Here is a 26596-nt window from a genome sequence, read left to right as displayed (position 1 = left end):
GAGAAGAGACCGACCCCCACCTGTCCACAACCTTCTTTCAGGTAGTTGTAGAGAGCAGTAAAGCTCCCCTGAGCCTCCTTTTCTCCAGGCTAAACAACCCCAGCTCCCTCAGCTGCTTCTCATAGGAGTTGTGCTCCAGACCATTCACCAGCTTTAGAATGTCTTTCTTGTAGTGAGATTTAAGGCCCAAGAGAAATTTTTTACTTTTCTGGTTTTTCACAAATATGTTTTGTGACCCTTTTTTACTTGTCAGATGCTAGCTGGAAACCAGACAGCAATCATATATATCAGTCAAAAGCAATGTCTGCAGCTTTGCTTTCAGTTATGAAAGAAGTTGATGCTTTTGAATCCTCACTATTAAGATGATCTCTGAGTCTTGAGATAGTATTACATTGGCAAAGGTAGTAAGAGTTCTTTTTAAACTTTTGCTTTCATGCTTTTTTTAGTTTTATGCTTCCAGAATCACTTCTCCAGAGGTAGTTACTTTAGCTCATGGAATAGACATAATGAGCCTCCAATTCTAGAGTGCTTTTGTACTTTGCAGTAAGTTTTGAAAGAATTATTCAGTACTGTTGTCCTAGCCAAAAGTCTTCTGCACCTGATACTAGGATTTAGTCTTAAAAGTCTTCTGCTTAAAAGTTCTTCCACACTCACATGCCCAATCCATATATATACAGCTAAATGCATCTGCAGTTCTGTTTCAGTTGAAAGGAAGATCTGATTCTGTAAATTAGTTTGGTAAGAAGTATGGCATTATTTCATTACATAATAAAGCTACTTAACAGAATGTTGCCCATACGGATATTTCAGTATATATCTTTTGCACTAACGTGACTGATTTGATGGAGTACCATGGCACTTGAACAAATGCAGTAGACTTACAGAGAGATGTTACAAAGGGTAAAATTTTGACACTTTAGTTAACATGTTTGTAGGAAAGATGAACAAGCCTTCAGTGTCTGTTTTATGGTTTACTGAAGTTAAACCATAGATTATGTGTGTTTGTGTGTACTCATGTATATGTGCATTTTGTATGTATAAAATGTATCCAGAAATTGAAAAACAGAAAGATTTTATATGCCTGCAATGCCTGCAATACCTACGGGTGCAGTAAAAATACTGGCAAACATATTTTTCCGAAGGAAAAATTAAAAACTTGTACTTTCTTTTTTTAATTGTATCCTGGTAATGTATTTCTTCCTTCCCATACTTTAGATTTAGAGTGTTTTTTTCCTTTTTTTTTTTAATGAATCCTGTTCATATTTGCAGATCTAATATTCAAGCATGAAAATTGTTTTAGAGTAATATTTGCAAAGACAAACTTAGAGATCAGTATTCTTATATGTCATTTCAGCATATGAATCACTCAGAGGTGGTTAGGTAGAAAAATAGCTTTTCCAGCTGCTTCAAAGCCCAGGATTGTGATACATGTAAACACATTCCAAGAGGGAATATGAAAGGATAGGGAAGCACACAGAATGTCTGTGGGTTTCTGAAGAGTTGTTAGAAACATTTTAAAAGTACTTTTGCATATTAATCATATGTGAAGTTACATTTTGAACTGACCATTCGAGTGTCACCTAGCCTACAGGTGTATTTTCTTTTGAAACCAATATTTTATTTCTTTTGGGAGCATTTTAATGATTTCTATCATTGTTTGCTTCTGTTCTCATAAATTGTATATGACTCAACATTCAAAAATTAAAAACAGCAATTCCAAAACACATAGATAGCGTTGGAATCCTAGAAGAAAGCAGTAGGACAAAAGAACAGACCTGGAAATGCAATACATGAAGTTATGTCTGGCTAGAAGCCAAAATTCTCTCTCTTGTGTTCTTAGCAAGTAAACCCAAGCTGTTTGAAAAGCACACATCTCTGAGTAGAAATGGAAGATATATCCATTTCTAGAACTACTCCAAACACAAGAAACAAATGCAAAACCAAGAAAAGGAAGAACCATTCTCCTGTTGTTCTTACTGTTGTGTCTTACATTTTTGTCTGAATCTCAGAATACTTGCTAAAAAATTAAAAAAACAACTGGCCAGTTAAAGCTCGTATTCCAATGTACTTTTGAGTGTTGCCTCCTAATAACAAGACCAAGTTAAAAAGGCTTTTAATTTAATTTCCTTTGCCTATAGTCTATTAAATTATTTGTTTTTTTAAAATCCATTGATAAGAACAAGACTTTGATCTGACTTATAGAAGTCTAATTATCAGGATATTTTTGTGTCTGATTATTTCATTTGTGTTGTTCTTTTTATCCACTGTTTGTTTGAAGTGTATAGTTTAGCCCTAGCAAAATCTGCTCTGGGCCTCTGTTCTAGAAAGTCATCTTCCATTTTGATGGCTTTTCTTCTATGAGAGACTCTCTTATTAAACTTGCTAAAGAATTTTGATTGCATATGTAATGAATTCAGTTTCCTCTCTTTTTACCTTTGTTTACATGAGTGCATTTCCCCCTTCTCTATGTTCATTTCCCTATTTTCTAATTCCCTTATCATTTTTCTCAGAGACATGTATAACATTAGCTGCTTCCAGCGGCATTTTCATTTATGAGCCTGTGATTTCACAGTGAAGAGAGAAAGAATCTCTCTCTCCTTAGGAGAAAAATTTAGGAAATTCACATTATCTGCTCACTTGCTTTAAAAATTTATGCAAATAGTTACTAAATCGTATGAGATAAATCCTAAAATGAGAGCTTTTCTACATTAGAAGTGTTTAGTCTTTTATTTATATACCTCCCCTTTTTGACATATTGCTTGACAAAGAGCTTCTAAATGACAGGTACATCACCCTTGCTATTGTGACAGCATCACTCTATAATATCTCTAAAATAAAGGCTTTGAAGGAGTCCCTTCGTATTTTGGAAGGGATACTGAGATCTTATTCAAGGGTTTAGTCCTCTTGAATGTTTGCCATCCAACAAAAAAGGTTTAAATCTTTTGTACTTGTGTGGGTTGCATGTAATTACCAGTATTATAATTCTGATGGAACATCTGGAGTGGAGGGAGAAAAGCAGAGAAACTGCTCCAACACTAGAATTTCTCGTGCAATATCAGCCTGACATATATCATCATATGAGTTAGAATATGAGTTACAGGCAGAATTCAGGCACAGAATCCTAGCCTCTCCCTGCACCAGCTTGGGTACAATCAAATATGCTGTGAACAATAGTAGTAGTAGTAGTATCATTTTAAAAATGACTGCAAGAAAACGCTTGTTAAAGGCCTTAAATCTCACAATATTAGTTTTTGCTAAAGTGACTTCAGTTCTAGATCTGCTTACAGAATGATGGTGTTATAGTGTGATCGTAGACTAATGAACACAGGGACACAGGGTAATGGTTTGCAGGTGATTCAGATGTGGAGTTCGTCTCCTTCATTGTGCCCTGTCAAGAATATTCTCCTTTTCAAGCAGAAATGTTTAATATCTGTCACAACAACTCTTGGTAATCATTAGGGAAAACTTCAAGTAAGTTGTCTTATTGACAAGTCATCTAGTCTAATGCGCATATTCCGAAAACACAAAGAAACATCTGAGCCAAAACAGGGGTGAAAAAAGAACTTGCAAAACGGGGCAGTGAAAATCCCAGGGAATCTTCTGTACTAGTAGGAAGCTACGTAGTGTGACAGGTTATAAAATTTCATGTTGTAGAAGTGGCAGTTGCAAAGCTAATACACAACACTGTGTCATTTTCCTAACTGTCTTCAACACAAGCATGGACTTCTTCCTGAATTAGTATTTATAGAATTGCAGCCCAGTAGTAGAATATGATGCTAAACAGCAAATAGTAAAGAGGATAGAATACTATGAAAATCCTGTCTGAAAACAGAGGGAATATATTTGTTGGAGGGAAAGAAAACTTACTGTGGCCTATTTTAGAGGCATTTATTAACTATTTTAAATATACTTGGAGACATAAGTTCTCCTCATAAGTTCTGTTTTCAAGAGAGCTTCAGCTTCTAGAGGTCAAAATACCATTCACTTAAATGACTTCCTTAATACCTAGAGTATATATAGGAATTTGGGTTCCCAAGTCACTGAGAAATTTCTGAGGATTGAAATTTTACTATTAATACCCTAGAAGAAAATAACTAAAACTAATAAAGGCAGTAGATACAGACCAATCATAGAAGTGATGAACATTGAAGATGGGTCACTGTGTCAGTGATAGGAATCAGTTAGAAAACTGGTTTAAGTATAATGTTAATACAGCCAAGTATGAATTCACATATATAGGACTGAAGAATGTAAGTAAAATTTACAGGATGGAGGATTATATCCTGAGAAGTAGAGATTTAGGAAAAGATTTGAGAATCGTCTAAATACAAATTCTAACATATATATAAAGAGCTGTCTCCTATAGAATTCGAAGATTGTTTTTTACCTTACCTGTGTATTCCCAGGACAAGAACCATTGAATTTCTTACATGCTTGAAAGATGGACTGTGTACTCCAAAGTATTAGAACTCAGGCTGTTTAGTTTAACAGGATATTCTTACAAGATGACTTGATTACATTCCAATAATACTGAGCCACATGGAGAATAAACTGAATAAAGTTTCTATTTCAGCAGCAATGCCTATATATTCAAGTTAGACTAATTCAGACTGTAAGTAAAGAACGATTTTAACAAGAATAATAATTAGGAAACTGTATCAAATGCTTTGATAGATACTCATTTCCAAGTGAGATTGGATATATATTTACAGTTCAAACAGAAGCAAGTTCAGGAAGGTTCTCAGACTATCCTAAATAAAAGTCATAAAAATGAAAATTAATTCCTCTGGTTGCAAGTAATCTCTTAAGTCTTATTTCAGAAAATTAAGTTAATTTTCATGTTATAGTAATGGACAATATGTAGAAGCACAAACTCAGAAGACCAGTGCCAGCAGAAATAACACAATAGAGCTGGAAAAAGGTTTGGATTTTTGAAACTGCTGTCCATAGTGTTGATGAGTAAACCAGAAGGTGGGATTATTTATGAAACTTGAAAATCTTTTCTGAGTCACTTCCTGACACAGTGACCCTATTTTGAGAAATAAAGATTGACTTTATTCTCTGGCAATGAATAGAAGAACAAATGAGGGACTGAAGCCATTTTAGGAAATGCCTGTCTTGGGAAACTTGTCAGAAAGGAATGGATATCTGAACTTATAACCTGAATAGTTTTAGTATTTTTCCATGACTTCCAAGCAACATTAGTATGCATCTGATCTCACAGACGCTTTCTGTGATGACATATGAGAAGAAGCTTGGCAGGGATTTACAAGGTGATAAAAGAGGATTTTAGATTTCACGTTAGCAATGACCCTGTGCACGTGTAACATTATAACAGTAGTGCAGGGGCATTGACCCAGTCTTATCCTCTCATTCTGCAGTCAGACAGGACTTGTGTGTGCCCAGAAGTGATCTTTGAAATGCCAGACTGAAGCTGCTCTGTGCAGGAACAGCTGAGTCTGGGCTGGGAACTGGGGAGGAATGTTGACTTCGTTGTTAACAGTCCAGACAGCTGATAAGAAAAATGGATTCAAGAGTTGCACAATGATGATTCATGACATGGTCCATTTCAATCTTTAATATCGTATTTTAGTTTTTTAAAAAAGGTATATCTATATATCTTCATGTCAAATGAAGATTTTTTATGTGTTACATTTAATTGTCCTACATTTTAGAGTATAAAAACATAGATTTCTATTAATTTTATATTTCTGTTACAAAGTGCACTATCTAAAAATAGTTTTTTTACAGTAAAACTAACTTGGAGGAAAGATATGTAAAAAATAATGCTGCCTTCATAAAATGGGAATTCATAGCAAAACATTAATTGTTTAACATAAGGTCATGATAGGAGTAACTTTCTCAGTTTTGGACATTTTTTCTGATCCTGCCTCTTGCAAAAGGATTGCTGGGTATGAAGCTTCTCATGAATGAAGTGGCATCTTTATTGACTATGGAGTTATAAAATTAGGATAAATAGCTCTTTCCCCCTTGTAGTCAAGAAGGTGACAGGTATTATGCCTTGAGACCTATTTCCTGAATAAGAAGCTAAAAGTGTGAGTAAAAATGTTTCAGTGGGGCCCATCTCCAAATATTTTCCCATTATCTGTGATCCTCCTTCCAAAATGTCAAGTTGTTTAACACTTCATTTTGTGTTGTTTGGAAGTAAAGAGTAAAGAAATTTCTCCATAGACTCTGCAAGGAAAAATGAACTATGCATTATTGGCATGCCCATTTGAGCCTAAATCCTTCCTTAACTTCACTTTTCAATCCTTATGAGAAGCCTGTCCAAACTGTAATAGAAATATGTTCCCATGCAATCCCTTTCTCTCCCATTGGCTGGTCTTGCAAAGAGGAAGCATTTCCCATGGTGGATTTTGAATATTCAGAGCCACCAAGGGGACACAGCTGGGCACAGAGCTTCCCTTTGACCCCAGGAGACTCTCTCCTTCCCTGGCTCTTTATTATACCCCTTCTGCTTCCTTTACCCTCAGGAAGCCAGATGTTTTTAAAGAAGAAGGGACACAGAGCTTCCAGAACACTGCGGAGACAGGCCTACCAGATTGGTGAGCACTGTTTTTAAAACACTTGGGACGTTGAGGCACATGCATGCTCACAGACAGGCTCAGCTGGGTGTCTGTCAGTGCAGAGCTTGGAGCATGGATTCTACCAATGGTTGCCATACAGAAGCAAATGGTGTTTTATTCTGTCCATTAAGTAACACTGCCTTGTCAGTTAAGTTCTTATGCACCAGTGCACTGTAGACTTACATGGCTCCATGATATTGAAAAATTTTAAATTCTGTTAGTATCAAGAATGTTTACATTACTCGTCAGTAGCAGCAAACATCTTTATCCACCAAGACTTTTCCTTTCTAAAAATAGAGCAAATTAGGAAAAAAGCTGTTTAAAGGTAGTAGTGGAGTACAACTCCAGGGAAGTCACTGTTATGACTTCAGTCATAGCAAGAGTTGGACTTCAATGATCCTCGTGGGTCCCTTCCAACTCAGGATATTTTGCGATTCTATGATACTCAGACTTCGTTTTCCACTACTATGCTGATCGTCTCTAAAGCAGGCTAACTGGAATATTCATGAAATCTCTAAACTATCCACTATGCATTTTTTCCAAAATACATGTACAATTATATAACACGTCTTATTTAGGGAGATGGTTAATAATATAGATTAATTTACAGACCTTGCCCTCTAACACAGACAGGCCAAAGGGGCAGGAGTGATAACAGAGGGAAAGTAAACCACCTGTTGTTTCCTCCATTAATAAACAGGAAAAAAAAGTTTCTACAGTTTCATTCTTGTAGGAATTAAAAATAGGTAGAAAAGTAATGAAAATCCTATAGAAGCCTAGTGCCTGAAAATTTAAACATGAGGATCCTCACTGGGGTAAGTGGACCTATTTTTATAACAAGGTTGGAAGACTGGCTTATAGCTTAACGTTCACTTTGCATGCTGTAAAAACAAGTTTCTGTTCTCGTTACTGAATCCATCTGCTATATCCTTAGCTCTCAAAAAACTGGTTCTTGTTTAACAATTGGTTGTTCACACTGAAGCCAGGTTGTCATAAATCTAGGTTTTCCTCATGAAATTGTCTAGAGATCAACCCACTCGAATCTTTTGCTATACTCTACACATCCCAAAAAACTTAATTGCAATTAATTTAAAAGAACCTGTAGTCTTTAAAACGTTTTAGATTAATGTGAAGAACATGATGTAGACTGTCTGCGTTATCTGAAATTGCTTAGAAGCTGGAATTTACCAGCAGGTGACCAACTTGAAATTTCTCATGCAAGTCAATTCACACATCATTGGTAGCAGCCTGAAACATTAAGTGAGCCTTCTGGCTCTTCTAAGCAGTGCTGGGTCAAGCATCAATCAAAAACAGCCCCTAAAAATAAGCCTTGCTACCCAGAGCATGAGCAATAAGAAAATGCTTCGGCTCCCAAAGCACAAAAAGATGCAATGGGCATTTTCTTACACTAAAAACATCTTTGTACTTTAAGGAATAGAGTCCAGTATTGTACAGACAAATGAAATTTCCTTCCATTGATTAACAGCTGTCAAAAAAATTACAGAATCACAGAATCAATTAGGTTGGAAAAGACCTCTGGGATCATCCAACCTATCACAGAACATCACCATATCAACTAGACCCTGGCACTACGTGCAACATCCAGTCTTTCCTTAAACATGTCCAGGGACAGTGATTCCACCAGCTCCCTGGGCAGCCCATTCCAAAATCTAATCATCCTTTCTGTGAAGAATTTCTTCCTAATGTCCAACCTGAACCTCCCCTGGTACAGCTTAAGACAATGGCCTCTTGTCCTGTTACTGGTTTCCTGGGAGAAGAGACCAACCCCCACCTGGCTACAACCTCCTTCAGGTAGTTGTAGAGAGTGATAGGGCTCCCCTGAGCCTCTTTCTCTCCAGGCTAAAGAACTGGAGCTTCCTCAGCCACTCCTCATAGGGCTTTGCTTCAGACCCTTCACCAGCTCCATTGCCCTTCTCTGGCCACACACCAGCACCTCAATGTCCTTCTTGTAGTGAGGGGCCCAGAACTGAACACAGGACTTGAGGCGTGGCCTCAGACAATTACTGCCCTGGTCCTGCTGGCCACACTATTGCTGATTCCTGCTGGCCACACTATTGCTGATACAGGCCAGGATGCCATTGGCCTTCTTGGCCACCTGGGCACACTGCTGGATCATGTTCAGATGGCTGTTGACCAGCACCCCCAGGTCCTTTTCTGCTGGGCCACTTTCCAGCCACTCTGGAAGCCTGTAGCACTGCATGGGGCTATTTTGGCCAGTTGAGTTGCTGGTCTCAAACAGGCTAAGTTTCTCAGTTCCTTCTCTTCATTAATTTCTAATACTGTAGTTTACTCTTCTTGGGAAACTTGTATATTTCAATAAACAAAAATCAATGTCATTATTTCATTTCACATTTTCTAAAAAATAGCTGTTTGTTTTAGGACACAGCTGATGACAGGGAATTTTAAAAGGTCTTTGTATATTGTCTCTGACCTGTGGCTTCCAAGTCATTTTTCTCCTGGAGACAGACATTTTTTCATGTGGCTAAGTTATGGTTGTGTAAAAGGTAGAGCTTTCTAAAGAAAGCCTTCATTTTGAGGCATTGCTTTTAGGGACTCCATTTCTACCTGTCATAGAGACATCTATATTGTAGTCCAGTAGCAGTTACACTAGTTTACATGGGGGATGAATTTTCTTAAAATTCACTTCAAATTTATTTAAAATTTACTCTTACTTACAATTGAGGCTAAATTAAAATGAAATGGTAAGAAATTACATGGTAACAATACCATTTTACCATATGTCAGATTTGGCAATAAATTTGGCATAAAGCAATACTATTTGCTTTACATAAATGACTGCCACTAATTACATCCATCATATTATTTTAACTTCAGTTATTTCAGTCTCCCGGCTGCTCTAACTAGGACATCAGTATAAGCCAATTCTCATATTTCATGAGTGAAATAATTGGAGAACCACAATTACCCTTCAGACTCAGCAGTGCACTGACATGTCTTTGACATTGATTATTGTATTGTGTGGTGTAATCTTCAGTTATATTGTTACAACCCAGCTACAACTGTTGAATATTTTCCATTCCAAAAGTGCAAACTTTTCAATGAATCCATATTGATTTACTTCCTTTGTAAGAAGGAAGATAAAATAAAAATCTTTATCAGTGTAGTCCCATGCAATTTATTGGAAAAACTAATGGATTTCTGGTAAGTATAGTGATAAGGTTCATTGTCCTCAGACAGTAAAATAGCCAGAGATAATTTTTTAATTAGTAGAAACCAGCAGTTCTCAGGCTGCTTCTTACATTTAAAGGAGACATACACTATCCTGGATTTAGAGTGAATAAAGTGCTCATGGGTTACTACGACAGCACAGCACCTGAAGATGACTGTTATCAAAGCTTTGGTCCTGTTCTTTCAGCACTGGTGGAAAAATTCACTACAGTTCAAAAGCAAATGTTTGCAGATGAATATACGCAAGTAGCAGACAAGAATGTGATACAGGACCCTTCGTGTAGGAATGTGCTCCATAGTACATAAAACCTAGATTCTACAGCATGAGACTTTTTCCTGTAGCATTCCCATGGCTATCTCTTTTTCTGATCTCCCCGGTCTTTTGTCATTCTGGCATATATATGAGTGGGAGTTTTCTGAAACAGTTAATGGAAACAATGGAGAAAAAGATGTTATCCAGATACAGAGAAAACATTGAAGCACTAGACAGATCTCATGGTAACGTCAGCAAAAGAGTTGAAGACCTCCAATGAAGACCTCTAAGCAAAATCTCTTGAGTTCATAAATGTAACATAAAAAAGAATACTCTGCAAATATCATTCTTATTTATAGCAGCAACAATTAAAGGAGCAGCAAAAAGTACCGAAGACAGACTCTTTTATGTTGCTATCAAATAGACAAAACTTACACAGTCATGTTGAACAAGCCAAAAGCTGCTGTAATTATTCCAGCTTTCCTCACAAGCTGACCTATATTCCTAGGGAAAACATTGCATCTATTCAAAGTGATCCAGGGAAATACCACAGAAGGTAGAAGGAAGAAACATTATGAGAACGTGATGAAATACACTTGAGAATTTTGAAACAAATACAGTTTCACAAGAGTGTCCGTATATTACTACGTACACCATCAAAATTGGATTTTGTTCTTCGTTCAGAACCCATACTAGTCAAAACACGGAATTCCTATTGCATTCAAATATTCATTCATTGAATTACATTTATTGAAATATATTCATCGATTTACATTCAGTATTACATTCTACAGAAGTTGGATTTTAGTTGGCTAAACCTAATATGGCATCTATTCACCATTCTGCATCCTGCAAATTACTGATATGTAAAATATTGCTCTTGGCCATGAGGTGAGAAGTGGGTGACAGACTTTGTCTTTATGCCTAGCTGCATTTATCTATTCAGTTTGAAATCTGTCACCTCAACTGGATGAGCAGAAGAAGAAAAATGAGAGTTAATCATAAAAGATCAAATCCCTATCCCATCTTTCCTCAAAAAGAAATGTCATTGAGCATGATGAGATCTCTATATGAGTACAATAAGTACAGTCTCTTGGTTATTTGGCAGAAGTTTTTCTTTGGTAAATTCCTTGGTTTTTTGGAGGTGGAGGGTTTTTTTCTGATGTCAAACTAGAAGCTTGAAAGGAATCTTTGCATGTAAGGGGAATTTCTGGCAGGTCCTTGTACCTCAGTTAAACCTTTTCTTCTTTAGGGCCTCCTGTTTAGCAGAAAAGAGATCTCATAAGACAAAAACTAATACAAACCACTGTCCTCAGTTTGTGGGGACATGGCCAGAATGTGCTGAACTCAGGGCACCTCCAGATGGCACATAGTCTTTTGAAGTTTACAGTTAACTACTGTAGTTTTGAGGAGCAGCTGGTCTACTTCGGTTTTTGGTGTGATTGATGTAGGATCACTGCTAGCACTTCAGTTTTCACTGTGTGTCCAGGAATCTGTAGCATCTCTGAATCTATGAAGGATCATATCTTTCAGCATATAACTGAAATACTTGAGATACTTTCAAATAAAGTAAAACAGTAGGCAAGAAAGGTTGCCCAGGTCTGCTTTTGAGCTTTTGAACTCACAATAGACACTTCTGCATGCATCTGGTGCATTATGGTGCATGTGTATCTTTCTGTGTCCGTGTCCAATATATCTGTAAAGCACACAGTTTTAAGGTGCTAACTGTGATGGTTTGCATGCACAAATTTTGCAAGTACGGGTTTCCAGAAGACCTATGTATATAAAAACCCAGGCTGGCTGCATAGGAAAATACAAAAATCACAAGTGTTTTGATTAGCCACCCAATAGTAATAGCTGTATATGACAATGGACAGCAAGGACTGGAAATGACTGTCAGGTAATGAGGTCAATTTGAATGAATGAGAGTACTGTGGCAAAGAACATGATGGAAATGGTCCTGGAAATTAGTAATGAACTATGATTTTGTACTGTGACAATGGCTTCATAAGTCAGTCCTAACTAAAGGTTGCAGTTCAATTTTAACAGGGATCGCTCGTTTTATTCCAGAATGGTAGGTGATGCAGAACACCATTTGCTGTTATTTGTTTTCTAAATTAAAGTTTAAAACTGAGAAGTTTAATTTCATGTATCAAACTTCTGCTGTTAAGGGTTGTATCACAGGAAAAGCTGACAGATTTATAATTAATGACAGTGAAGCACAACAATAGGATCAACTAAAGTGAATTAACAGATGTTGATTTCTATTTGAAAGAGAAAATTACACTGTAATTTAGGGTACTTCAAAATGGCACTTAAAACATAGAGGATTCTTTGGTCTTTACTCTAACATAGCTATTTCTTTTGAGAGTGAAAAGGAAAAAATCTACATGGCTGATGTGTATTTTAATGAGGCTTGCATTATTTTCTTGTTCAAGCTCTTAAGCTTTCCTGTGTATCTTTTCAGTTCAAAGGCTCAGTAATCAAATGTTGCATAAGTTTTCCGCAAAGTAGCTTTGATAATCAGAATTTTTTATGAAACCATAAGGTGTCCCTGTTCTGCTATATTGCCATCCTGCAAGTCCTCTCTTGAAATTAATGAAATCAGGTGGCATGTCAACTGCAATGTCATGCATCTGCTTACTGGATGCATGCTGCTGCCATTATACAAGTTACCTTCCAACTAATTTCCAGATTGTAATGCTCATTCTGTTCCATGAAACTGAACAAAGAGGGTCAGGAAATTGTGATAGTAAAGTAGATACTCTGTTTATCAAACTAGCAAAATTAGCAGAGAATATAAAGATATACTTAAAAATACATGCACTCTTTATACAAATTATTATGTCTGCAGTTTAAAAAAGGTATGTACAGTACACATAATATTTCTGCAGACACAATCTGCTCTAGATGTTTAGAGAAAGTTTGGATTTGTCCTTATTTATCTATACGAATAGTTTCATAAACTCTATGCAGTCCTTATAGAACAAATAGAATAAATACTATAGAATATAGAATAAATACTTCGAGGTATTTACAGAAGATGCTCAGATGTGATCTGAAACATAGAGAGTATAACTTTTTTAAAGTTGCAGCATGTTAGATAAGCACACTTCCTTTTTGTGCACAATGTCACTCTGACTTTGAAAATCACCAAATGAAACAGAATAGTTTTCCCATCTGGAAATGAGACTTCCCATCAAAATCTACTTTACATTGATTAAAGTATTTACCATTATATTTGAGCACCTATTACAGTTCTGTCCATGAAGGAAAAAAATCCAAGAATAGCACTTTGACAAGACATTTTAAAGGATTTATCATGGTAAATTAGACCATTAGTCTAGCTAGTCCAGTATCCTGCCCCTAGCAATGTCTAGGGCTTCAGAATACAGCTTCTGATTTGTACCTGCTCAGACACTGTTATTTCTCAGCTTCATGGTGATTTGTCACATGCCATTTAGAACTATCATGTTGTGTTATGCTCAGATGCCAAAGTTATCTTGTCTATTCTTTCAGAATTTTATTGTTTTTCATTATTTATTCCCTTTCCATGTCAATCCAAAGGAGAAGCTGCTCACTGTTACACAACAAATGAAACAAATAGTATCTTGTTATGTGATTATATCAAATTAGTGTTAATATGCAATTTGAGCAATAACTGCATTAAATCCACTGAAGGAAATGAAAATGTTTATACAGTGTTGATTGAAGATTGCAACAGATGACTCCTATAAGGAGTGCTTCGTGCTAATTGCAGAGTCATGAAACTACCAGCCTGAAGTACCTCATAAAGTCAGGCAGACCTGAGTGACAAAACGGAGGCTGCCAAAAATGGCAAAAAGAACAAATATAAGGGAGGGAATTCTGTAAATGTCTCCTTTCTTCAGAATAAAAATCAAACTAACATAATCATTCAGTTTATTACAACAAAATTTCTATCACATCTTTTGTTTTGGAAGAATTAAATGCATTTTGCAACTATCTAAAAATGATATGCAGTGCTATTAGTTTGATAAAGTTTTAGGGGTAGAATTTTTAAATGTCTTGCATTATGCAGATGATAAAGAAAAGGGTATATTATACAGATCATTTACTGGAAATGCTAAAAAATGTACCAAGTCCAGTAATATTCAACTTTTTACGTGATGTAATAAAAAACTGAATGATGAACTACTCCAGTGATATGCTACCCTCATAAAGAAAGGTGAGAATAGGAGTCCTCATCTGGTTTGAGTTTGGGCTTATTTTCAGGGGGGGGAGGAAAGTTTAATTTCTTTTTTTCTTTGTTAAGTAGTTTTATAATATACAAACACATAGATAAGTTCAGGATGTAAGTAGCAGCACTTCCATTCTATTTAACTTTAACAACAGTTAAATATATACTTGTTTGCTTTTTACTTTCCTTCTATTATTCTCAAACCACAACGAAAAGCAAGCACACTTCATAATCCAGAATTAGCGTGTCCACAGACAGGTGGTCTTGCTACCTATGAATAACTTCGAAATAATTTAACAAGATAAAATGAAAGAACCAGCCTGGGGCAAGCTCCAGATAAGGTCCTCAACTCCATCACCACCTAATAAGTGCCAGCTCCTTTTACCCCCCTTTACCCAAGCCATGCTACACTAAGTGACCAATGGACAGGACATGTGGACACTAAATGACATTCATCATCATGGCTAGGCTTCGCGAACGAAGATTTGGGAAAGGCTCTATCCACATTTGTTACAAGCACATTGGTGGCTAAGGCCAATATGAGATAGACATGAAAGTAAAATGTACTGAAAGCAGTCTTAGGCTAGTAATAGTGGCATTAGTCTCTGACTGTTGAGCTTAAGAAATGCCAGTATGTGCAATGAATATGTATTCCTTGCTGCATTCCAATCTGCACTCTCATTGGCAAGGATTAAGGAATACTTATACCTTGAGAGACTTCCTATTACAAACTCCATAATATTCTGAAACAGTATCTTATTACATACAGATAATACTTAGACAATCGACATGAAAGAATTGGTTCTGAAGAAAATACTGACAGTAGCCAACAGCAGACTTGCTTCTTTCTCCTTTCCTTCAATAATTTGTGCTGCATTTTGGAGAAAATGATCTTAAGATTTCAGAAGGGGCAGCTGATAAAGTGTCTTTGTTTCCTAAAGAATAAAGGAGATGGTTTTGCTTGAGTCTGTATGTTTTATGTTTTCTCCCAAAGAAAACAGTTTAGCCATTCATTATAGGCCATTAAAAGTATCCAAGATACCCAGTACCCTAAACAACAGTGATGATGGCATGCCACAATATTTGCAGCCACTGTTCTCTTTAAAAAAGGGGTAGTGTGTAATTCTGTCTTATTGATAACAGTCTATAGCACCAGCAATCTGCTCTTCTTTCTGCTGTAGCTTGTTGCCTGCCTCTTACAAAGCAATATGACCCTAAAGAGTGGATGTAACCCAACACAAATAATAACAGTTTGCAGGATAACCACACTATCATGCCAAAGAGGATACTGCTTCAGTCACTGGACATAGTGGGAAAAGGGTCTTGAGTCTTTCTACCTGTAAGGCATAACCAGGGTAGAGGACACCTGAGGGCTTCTAGTGAGATGAGGAGTGTGCAGAGTTGCATGCACTTAAGATATCTACTCAGTGAGGGAGTGCAGTCATTCTTGTGTCACATAAATTGTAGTGCACAGAGCACCATGACATGCTAACTGCTGCTTACATTTCACTAAACCATGGGCAAAGAAAGGATGCTCAGAAGAAAGAATTTTTCTTTTTGAGACCTTTTGAAACATACAATTTCTGCTAGTCTGTAAAAGGTCAACTAGGACTTGCATAATATTTCTAGTTTTACTATTTTGAGATCAAACTCCAAAACAACTGCAGTGGTTCTACTTTTAGTGAAATATAGACAAAGTTCTAGAAGGATAGCCCACATGCTATTTTCAGCCCGCAAAGCCTTGATAACCCATAATGACATTTTGTAATTGTAGTGTGCCATTTATCTGAGATGCTGTATTCCAGGTGAAGTCCTTCATACAGTCACTAGCATTATTGCCCATTCTTTCAATTGCATTCTAAGTAGGAACAGCCTCTCATGAAAAATGTTCAGGATCATTGAAGTGAAAACATACTGTTGAAGAAACATTACACGCGGTCATAGCAATTGGTCAACTTCTGGTCGTTCACAAACGTTAAATGCAAAGTACACATTTAATAAAATGGAAATTCCTTTGGATTCCTTTGGCCTTGTGTGAGTTATATTACTGAGTTTCTCCACTGCGTGCCTTGAACCTCTGTATTAGCATCAGTACTGCTCTTAGATGTCTAATGCCCAGTTCAAAGTTTCCCATTTAGATCTAAAATAGAAAGGAGTTAGGACACCAACATCCTTCACCTTCATAGTTATACTCTTTGTATGGAGGATCATCATAGCTCCCCTTACACTGTTTTTCATGAAGGTGAATAGACTCCTGAACAGGATGGATTGTGCTTTTTCAAGATGAAGTGAGTGTACAGCTGAATTTGCTGCACAGCCCTCTAACAGAGAAGATAAACAAAGGACTTACTCCCATTCTTTCGGTGGTAGAAGTTTGAAGTGGAGCCTTTCCCCATTTTTGCACATATCAAGTAAGCTAGACAGGTAGTACTGCAGGCTGCTTGGTGGCCAGTAATTTTCATATGTCAAGTCCCTTTATATAGCCCTGTCAGTTCATCTAAATCATCATTTGTATTGCTACCTACTGTGCCAATTGAATACTCTTAGACACTTGTATTAGCACTCTTCAGTCCTGATCTAAAGTATCCCACTGTTCCTGTTGCAAAGCTCCTAGACAAAAAGGTGCCAAACGGTGTGGCGTTCACTGAATGAGATTGCAGTTCTTGACTTCAATTGAACAGTGTGGAGCCTTAAGAAGGAAAATATCTTGTATTATTCTAGAGCCAGTATCTCTTTCCTAAGACACGTGTATAAATGCATCTGTATGTGTGCACACAGACACTCATTTACATTACAACTCATAATAGTTCCATGCCACTAATCTGATTGCCTGTTCTTTTCTGTAGCCCAGATGATTTACTGAATGCACTGAATGAGGGTATCAGCCGTGCTGATGTGATCATTACATCAGGAGGCGTATCCATGGGGGAAAAGGTATGCTAAATTTAAGTATGACTTGCTACAATATATGTAAGAATTTCAAGCCGGAGTCTGTCATCAGAGCTACTGCCTTTGTGTAATGTTTATTAAAAAGGGATCCTACTTTTCTTGGAACACTTATATGTGAATTAATTAAGAAAATAGTCTTCAATGCTATCCTTGTTCCCTTTGTTCTTGTTACTGTACTATAGTAGACACAGTACAACAGAGAAGATTTTAATTCTTAATGTGATTTACAAATGTGTTTTTATTTAAGGAATGATTTGTGTAGTTTTGATGAGGAAGGTGCTTGGTTAATAGCACATGCAGGCAACAGACTTCTTTTTGTTCTTAGAGTAGGTAAAATGTAGATTGAATTAAGATACTTTAAAAGTACTTGGAAAAGCAACCTGAGTATATAAAAAGCTCTTTTTTACTCAGCACACCTGTTTCCTGAATATGCCAAAAACTACAAAAATAGTTTTAGCACATTTTGCACCTGATAGGCCTACAGAGGCAATACATATGAGACCTAGTGAGTGGATATATTTGCCTTTTGAATCATTAACATAATTGTTGTTTGAGTTCCTGTTGGTAATCCCTGTGCCAAAACCATCAAAGAAAATAGGGATACATGGATGCTGGTGGGGCATAAATGAACCTTCGGGACATTTATTAATCATGACTTATGTGAAGGAAAACTCAAATTCCTTTTTGGTCTCAGGCTGAATCTATGAGTTTGGCAGGTAAAAGAAACATCTCTCCTTTTATAACTAACAAATACTAAAGACGGTCATTAGGAGATGGCAAACATGAGTTTTTGTCACTTTTTTGAGTAGAAATGTTATTGTTGACTACATCATGAAAATGGGTAATTAGTTAAACCAGTGCCAACCACTTTCAATTACTCCAGTTGTTTTCAGTATTTTTAGAAAAATAACCAAGGACAAGTGCTAGTCTTTAAACTGGGAATGTAGTGACATAGTACAGAGATAGGAACACTAGAACGTGACTGGACAGACATTCATGCCTTCTGACTGATTTCTCCCCAGTCTGAATTTGAGGCAACAGCATAAAATCAATAGGCTCTATATTCCACTGGTGGTCTCCCCTCTGATACTGAGCTTTCTACTCTCTTTCTACTGAGTTCTAATCAAATAACTGTGAACATCCAAAAAGTAAATAGAAAATAAAAATGGGGTTCATGCAATCAATAATTGAGATTTCATGCCTGGCTGAAATGAATTGCTGCTTTCCAAGTATTTGAACACACACACATCAAGAAAAAAAAAAGGTGGGAAAACAGATGACTGTTACAGTCTGTGTCTTTAACCTCACTAAACACAACAGATAGGGTACTACATCTTTAAGCACAGCCATTTTCAATAAAGACTAAACAAGTAATTCACTTTGTTTTAATAACTGGATCGATTGTGTTTATGCAAAATCATTTAACTTAACTCACATACAAGTCACCCACAGTTTTTCCTTTCTAAGGAATGTTAAATACAACCACCGTGAATTACACCATGTCCCCAGAAAATTACAATAATTACAGTATCCTGGAAAACTATGATTTCTACAGTACAGTACAGTACTGATTTCAAAAGTACTAGGAGATCTCTGAATCTACTGCTAAATAGGTTCCATGGCAAAAGTTAAATAACTTGATGATTTTAAGTCCTAATTTTGAACCATAAAGGTTTTTTTCCATCTTTGACATAGAAAATGTTTTAGGTATTTGTGGGGTCCTCTAAGATTCTGATGTTGCAGGTGACTTTTAAGTAAATATGTTACTGTGTCCTTGTGGAGTCTGGTTTGGCACCTAAAATGAGTCTATACTTTACCTCTTCTTTTTGAAAACACTTGCTTTCAAATACTGGAAATTCCCCACTGGACTGTAGCACTTTGAGGATATGGAAAGTCTTTCATCTTCACTTGATATTAATTAATTGCTATGAATGCTTGGATGATGTAAAGCTACTTTGATGTTACTTAATTGATTTTTTTTTTTAATTTAAACAGGACTATCTTAAACAGGTACTGGATATTGATCTTCACGCACAGATTCACTTTGGCAGAGTTTTTATGAAACCAGGGTAAGAAATCTTTTTGTTTAGGCAGCCTAAATGGAGGCTATATTGGGTCAAACATCCTAATGAAGTGCTTCAGTAGATTTCAGTTTTCCAGATATACTAAAAACCACAGAATAGATATATATGGAAAAATAAGCAAAATCAGTGCTATTCAGATTAGTTATCATCCTTATGGGTGAAATTAACTGGAACAAAGAAATTGCTTTTTATCAGTAAGCGATACTTCTCTGATAACTGTTGCAAATCAGGTTTGGGGATTGGTGGTATACCAGCATGGTATAAACATTGCCACGGTCTTCAGTGTGATCACAGAGCTCACACTGACGTTGTTATGAGATAGCCAGGAAATATAAGGACATTAAACTGCTAGTTTGCTTAAAGAGTATCTTATTTCACTTCAGAATTCATATAAATTATCTTCCTACAAACAAGCAATTCCTTGAGAGAGGTGGAATGACAGCTAATTTACAAAGCTTTGTCTAATTGGCATATTGAGCATAGTAATTTTAAAGTAAGCACAATCCTTTATGTGTTTAGTTCACCTCAGGAAACTGTTTCAGCATTGCTTTCCTTTGCCGTAGTACTGCTCATTAATGAGTCTGCTTTATAGAGGAAATGAAAACTACATATATTGAAAATAGTTTCCTTTCACAGTGCAGTAGTGAAAAGATGTCTGCAGCTCTACCTCACTCGCTTTGGAGTGCAGTTTGTTTGCAAGCTAGGTTGGCATGGTCCAGCAACACAAGACCAAGCACAGCTTTGAGAAATGATTCCCTCTAGTCCATAACTGTTGCCAGGGAGCAGAACTGAAAGTGAGTGTTTGCTGTGAAAACAGATAAATACTTTTAGTGCCTTTGCATACAATCCTGCATGTGGACTTAGTGCTTGTGCTGCTACTGCCACCATCTCCCTTCCCTAACAGGAATGAGTGAGCTGGAAGCGTGTTTCTTCCCATGGTGGATGTAGCCCAGGCATGGAAATTGCTCACTGCTTCTGTCATACTCCTACAATTGGTGTAGCGAAGTCCCTGAATTGGGATCTGCACTCTAGCCTCTGCTGCTGATGGGAATGGATAACCTGATTTAGAGAATTCAAAATACTAAATTCTAGTTCTGGGTTATCTGAAAGCGAGCATAATTCTTTCTTCTAGTGAGCCCTCTGTAGGCTTGTAGCAATAAACTTTCAATAACTAGCTAAAAAACCTTCAAGAAATCTTTTTTCCCCCAAATATTCATTTTCATTTTATGCCACAAGAAAGATATTTTTTACTGCTACCAAAACATTTGGTCATCAGTTCTTAATCTAAGCACTCTCATTTTCATTGTCTGTAGTGCAATAGCAAATAATGTGTCTTGAGTTTTATTAACTGTGTCATAAAAGACCTTAGATATGAGTTGTGAGTTGGGAAAAAATCCCTTAAGTAAGTTCCAAGAGCAAAGTCAGAATTTGTTGTATGCCTATATTTTGATGTGCTACATGAATGTAGACTAGGGCCTGGGATTTACCATCCATCCACTTGATCTGAAAGTTGCTGAGTTCGTGTAAAGTTATGTCTTGCCTAGCAGCACTGCCAGAAGAAAGTAGTGGAAGACTTTACCAATGATGGTGTTGAAATCTCATATGAGAATTCAGAGTTTCTAGTAAATATGAATTAGCAATTAGATTTTTTTGTACCTTGGTTTGTGCACTGGTTATAAGAGTTGGCAGTCTGATACCAGACCACCGGTCTGGTTCCCATCATGTTAGAAACATTTTGAAACAGAAACATCAAACATTAACTTCCCTTGGTAAAATAGGATATTGATCAGTCTTAGCACATACATAACTAGTTGGTAATGACCAAAGTGTGGCAAATCTCCAAAGTTGCTTCTGGTCATCAGCTACCATCTGCTGACCAGGTGAAATTGGTCAGCTCAAGATGAAGCCAAGGAACCCAGCCTAGCTATTGCTCCTGTAAGGTATCATTTCTAATGTTTAAAATGATTTCATTAACACAGGTGTGTAGAATTCTGTTTTCATGATGAGTCTCTTTTCTTTATCAGCCACATTCTTGAGTCAACATTACTCTTCTATTTGTATAACTGTAATAGCCCTCATAACGACATGCTAAAGATGACTCGGAGGCAGCTCTGAAAGGCAAACAAAACTCTCCACTGATAGACCTGGGTCTTACCTGGTTGCAGCTCTGGCTGTGGATCTGAATTTGTTCATCTGCAGACTAGCTAGCATTTGCTGTCAGAAATACTGTTCTATTGTCACTACTGCTGTAGAGACTGGAGTAAGAGAATTGGAGTCACTAATGTTGTAAAAATTTGGAGACTCTTGTATGGAAAACAAACACAGCTCTGTTATTGCATAATTTCAGTATTACTTCTTTATTGATTGGCTTCTAGCATGAAGACAATGCTAGAATTAGGTTTTTGATTACTAGTTCATCTCCTTTAAATGTTTCCTCTCCAGAAGCAAACTCATCTACTTAAAACTTCATAGCTGAATACCAAGAAAAACTAATTGTTCTGTCACTTCAAAGAGAGGATTATACCTCCAGTGTGGAATAAGCAGAAGGTGCTAGTGAACTGCTGAGAGAGAGATATTCTGTTTTGTTTTCTTTTCCAAATGTTTTATATGATATAATAATGTTAAGTCAAAGTCTAATGCAGATATTAAATAACTTTCCTTTTCCATAGCTTGCCAACAACTTTTGCAACTCTGGATATTGATGGCGTAAGAAAAATAATCTTTGCGCTCCCAGGTAAGATGTTTTGTGGATTACTTTTGTTGCTGTGCAGAGATGACAGACATGAAACAGAATAGTGACATCACACAGTACCTGTGCCTGGTGTTGCCATCCCTAAGGAAGGTACTTGTAAGATTTTCTCAGAAATTTACAGAAGAAATGGACTTACAGGAATGTACTAAGGAGTTCTCTTTTATTCCTGTCCTCAGAATTTGCTGGTGTACAGGTCTTATTTCTTCCATCCAACAGTTTCCTTGGTTTTTTTTATAAGGGTGTTTTTTTCCTCTAGCTTCCTCCACCTTTGCAGTAAATATCCTCTGTGTGTGTGTAAGTCATTGCATCCACTCTGATGTACTGAAAACAGACAAAAGTGAGAGAGTGCCAAGGAACATGTCACAGAATATTTTTGTTTATCATGCTCCTACTGTGGAACCAAAAGAGGGCAGCACAGCTGATCAGGAGGAATTTATTTTATTCGTATCTCTCTGGCTTTCCACGAATTTTGACACAGAAATACACAAAGAATCATGTTCTTGATAAGCTGGTGGTTTTCAGATGTATCTCTAGTGGTTTTACCCTCTCTTGCTTTAGTTGCTGTAGTACATGTTCTTACAGGGGAGAGATCAATGGAGCCTCTGTTTAATCATAGTATTTACTTTAAAACTGTCATCTGGGGAGGTCCAGATGTGTAAGACAGTGGTGTTTGACAGGTGGTCATAAACCTCTGTGGTGAGTCAACAGAAAACATATAAATCAGTAGAATTCTCCTCAGAATTTGTATTTATACCATTTTTCCACTCTGTTAGGGAATTGAAATTTTTCCATGTGTCTGGGAACCATTAGTCATGCATCAAGAGCCCTGTGAGATAGAACCAATACCTGTGCACAATAAACCCTGCCCCAGCCCCAGACAAATCTAGGCATAGGACAAAGGCCATGGAAGAAAAGAGGCAAATGGTGGGGCCTGAGTAACATGGGGCAATTCTGGTCAGAGCAGGATTTCAGCACACCATCATCCAGAGTGTAGCTTTCAACCGCTGTACTTGTCACATGCCACTGCAGTCTTGAATGAAACATTTCCTGTACATAGCGTGAAAAGCCCTGTAGGGTTCTTTAGAGTGAAATTGGTATAAAAACATGAGTTCACTTTTAGCAATTCACAGAGTAAATCAAGAGGGAGTCACCACCAACTGTTCTTTATTCTACAGGCAACCCTGTGTCAGCTGTCGTCACCTGCAATCTCTTTGTTGTTCCTGCACTGAGGAAAATGCAGGGTATCCTGGATCCTCGGCCCACCATCATCAAAGCCAGGGTAAGAAGCTTGTCCTCTATTAAAAAATTCTCTCAAGATGTTGAAGCACAGCTCTTTAGGCTTTGAAAGACTGCCGTGTTTGGGTAATCTGAGCCCTAGACTAGTTCTGGCAGTTGAAGGAAGTTCACACAAAGATACATTCTCAATCTCTGTTAATTGTAATAATCAGTCCCATAACTTCTGAGAGTTAGATGGCCATCTAATGGAGCGAGATATACAGATGCAGAGACAGACATTTGACAGTCAAGTGGGAAGGACACTTTTCTGTTTAAAAAAAGTGTTTGTTGTAACTTGTGGTAAAAAAATGCAGAGTAATCTGTGAATACCTAGAGTTGGATAGTTCTGCATTAATGATAGAAAATACAAACTTTAAAGCCTTTCTGTTATCTGTATAAGTAACCCGCATGACCCCCACCCTAAGCAATGTAAATCCCTTAAACTATTCACTCTTCTAAGAAATCATGAATACTGTAATTCTATTTAATCTAGATGCAAGGCATGTTATTATAATGTATTTTTCTTCTATTTTTGATTCAAATAATACACGAAGGAACACGTCATGTTTTGGAGTTTTCCTAGTGTTCTTGGCTATGCTCTTTTGTCTTACTGCTTATCCCATGTCTCTCTTTTGTGCTTCCTCAAGCATCCAGATTTTTCTTTACCTCACAGCTAAAATATTCTAAAACAGAAAGCAATTTGTAGTGACCTTCACTTTTGCATTCATTTTCCAATGTGTTCCATTAAATTCCATTGTGAGCCATTTCCTGTATGTCTCTTCATTTCAAAGATTGGCCATTTCCCTTTTGTCAGAGCTAGCAGGATTTTCAATGTGACTAACGTTGTTATCTTTAATCCAGATAATGTAATCCAGAGATCAGAAATGCTTTTTTCAGGAGAAAAACTATCTGTAAACTCCCAGTAAAGGAACAGTCTTGGAATATTCCACTTAATGCATGTATACTCCATCACAAACTTTGATATTATAATATCACAGTTGTGTTTTCCTTAAATACTGCAGTCTGTGCCTTGTACAGCTTCTAATTTTGCACTAGATACCATCAGACCTCAAAACGCAAGTTTTTTTTAAGGAAAAACAACTGAACAGATTGTTCCACTATCTTAGACGCTGCAATGTGAATGCATGACATGTTCATCCTTTCTTTTTTATTTCTGCAGTTATCATGTGATGTAAAATTGGACCCCCGCCCAGAATATCATCGGTGTATACTGACTTGGCATCACCAAGAACCACTACCTTGGGCACAGAGTACAGGTTAGTGCCCTGTCACACAGACTGACAGACACTCACACAGGTCCTTGCCTTCCTACCCATATATCTCAAAACAACCAAACCTGGGCACATGTTTTTTCATATAACCTTAGTTATGCAGACTGTTTTACTGACATACTTGTGCACCCATACATGTGTATTAGTACAAAATTCAGTCATGATATGACTTGCGAACCTAACCATTAAAACTTCCTTTATTTGAATAAACCTGTCTTTACACACACACACACACACACTATATCTGTATGCTTGCATATGTGCACAAATTCCTTTTTATAAACAACCACCATGCTTACTTGCACTCAGGCACATTTGCTTCCTAGTGCTGTTGTGCATGTACTAAACAAACACAAGTTGGGGCATATGTAGGAGCAATATAAATAACAGAAATGTGATTCTAGCTGAACTGGAAAAATAGAAGAGATAGCAGAGACTGTATATGTTCTCTTAAAGTAGACCAAGGCCTTATTAGTTGTTTGCCACCTAGTGATACTTCAGGATACTCAGCTGCAGTTGAGGTAAATACTAGATTTTAATATTTTGTTAGCTGTGTACTGCTAGAAGGCTGACTGACAGTTTCACAAGAGATTCAGGTCCTTAAACAACTAATTGTCTTTTTGGTACATCGAAATTGTTTAATACAAAGCTCTATATATGTCTCCACAGGGAAAATATTAGTTCCTGATTGTTTACGCAGATAAAGTTCTTACTATTGATTCCATCACACAGCCTCCAACACATTTCCAGCTATAAGTCAAGTTATTACTTAGATCTACAATGCTGTGTTTGGTTTATCTCTGTTTTGTTGTGCATCAGTTCTTTCCCTATACAAACAGACAGTATGGAATAATATCTCTGTCAGTCTGGAAGTCTGAAAACTAAGAAACTAAAGGGAATGACTTCTTATTGCATTTTTGGGTTTTGTCAGTACAACCAATATGATACTGTTCATATTCAGGATATGTTGTGAAGCCCAGTTCTTCTGAGGTGGTTCTCAGGGTCCAGCTTGAGCTGGGTGTCTCTGGAGAGGGACTCCTACACCAGATCGCACCCTCCAGTTATACTTGTACCATCCAGCACTTGATCCCAAAATCCAATCACTTAATTCTGGTCAGTGGCCTCTTGATTTCTTATTGATTTTCTTCATTGCTGGCTTGGCCTTTTTCTGAAGTTACCTTATTCTCATGGAATTGGTTCCTTGATCCTTACCTTCTCCATTCTGCTCGTATCTGCCAGATTCAGCTAGTTCTGTGCTAGCAGCATTGATTTTATTGAAAAGTTTACTCTCTTCAACTATAATAGCTCTTCAACTATTTTAGCTACTAGTGCTAAGCTACTGATGCTAAACAGGAGTATTCTGCAGCCCAGCAGAAAAGGACCTGGGGGTGCCAGTCAACAGCTGGCTGAACATGAGCCAGCAGTGTGCCCAGGTGGCCAAGAAGGCCAATGGCATCCTGGTTTGTATCAGCAATAGTTTGGCCAGCAGGACCAGGACAGTGGTTGTCCCCCTGTACTCAGCGCTGGTGAGGCCGCACCTGGAGTACTGTGTCCAGTTCTGGGCCCCTCACTATGAGAAAGACATTGAGGTGCTGGAGCGTGTCCAGAGAAGGGCAATGGAGGTGGTGAAGGATCTGGATCACAAGTCCTATGAGAAGCAGCTTTGGGGTTGTTTAGCCTGGAGAAAAGGAGGCTCAAGGGAGACCTTATCACTCGCTACAACTGAAAGGAGGTTGTAGCAAGGTGGGAGTCAGTCTCTTCTCCCAGGCAACTAGCATCAGGATAAGAGGAAATGGCCTCAAGCTGCACCAGGGGAGGTTCAGGTTGGACATCAGGAAGAATTTCTTCACTAAATGGGTGGTTAAGCCTTGGAATGGACTGCCCAGGGAAGTGGAGTCACCGTCCCGGGAGGTATTCAAGAAACGACTGGACATGGCACTTAGTGCTGTGGTTTAGTTGAAATGGTGGTGTTCAG

General features: G+C 37.4%; 1 protein-coding gene across 22 annotated transcripts in view; it reads left to right on the top strand.

Moving 5' to 3' along the window:
• Window positions 1-26596, top strand: part of GPHN (gephyrin) — a 297276-nt gene that overhangs the window by 269191 nt on the left and 1489 nt on the right. For 11 of the 22 annotated variants that reach the window (XM_027708552.1, XM_027708583.1, XM_027708509.1 and 8 more), the window contains 6 exons: window positions 6495-6566; window positions 17116-17203; window positions 19214-19287; window positions 21972-22036; window positions 23230-23333; window positions 24510-24606. In XM_027708552.1, coding sequence (XP_027564353.1) covers window positions 6495-6566; window positions 17116-17203; window positions 19214-19287; window positions 21972-22036; window positions 23230-23333; window positions 24510-24606 — 500 coding nt within the window. The remainder of the gene's footprint in view (window positions 1-6494; window positions 6567-17115; window positions 17204-19213; window positions 19288-21971; window positions 22037-23229; window positions 23334-24509; window positions 24607-26596) is intronic. The other 11 variants (XM_027708654.1, XM_027708646.1, XM_027708641.1 and 8 more) reach the window with 1 other exon arrangement.

Source organism: Neopelma chrysocephalum, unplaced genomic scaffold (genome assembly GCF_003984885.1).
Source record: "Neopelma chrysocephalum unplaced genomic scaffold, ASM398488v2 Primary Assembly neopelma1_24, whole genome shotgun sequence".
In the NCBI taxonomy this organism is placed as follows: Eukaryota; Metazoa; Chordata; class Aves; order Passeriformes; family Pipridae; genus Neopelma; species Neopelma chrysocephalum.
The sequence above is the reverse complement of the archived record's forward strand: the minus strand, read 5'-3'. Positions and strand labels throughout refer to the sequence as shown.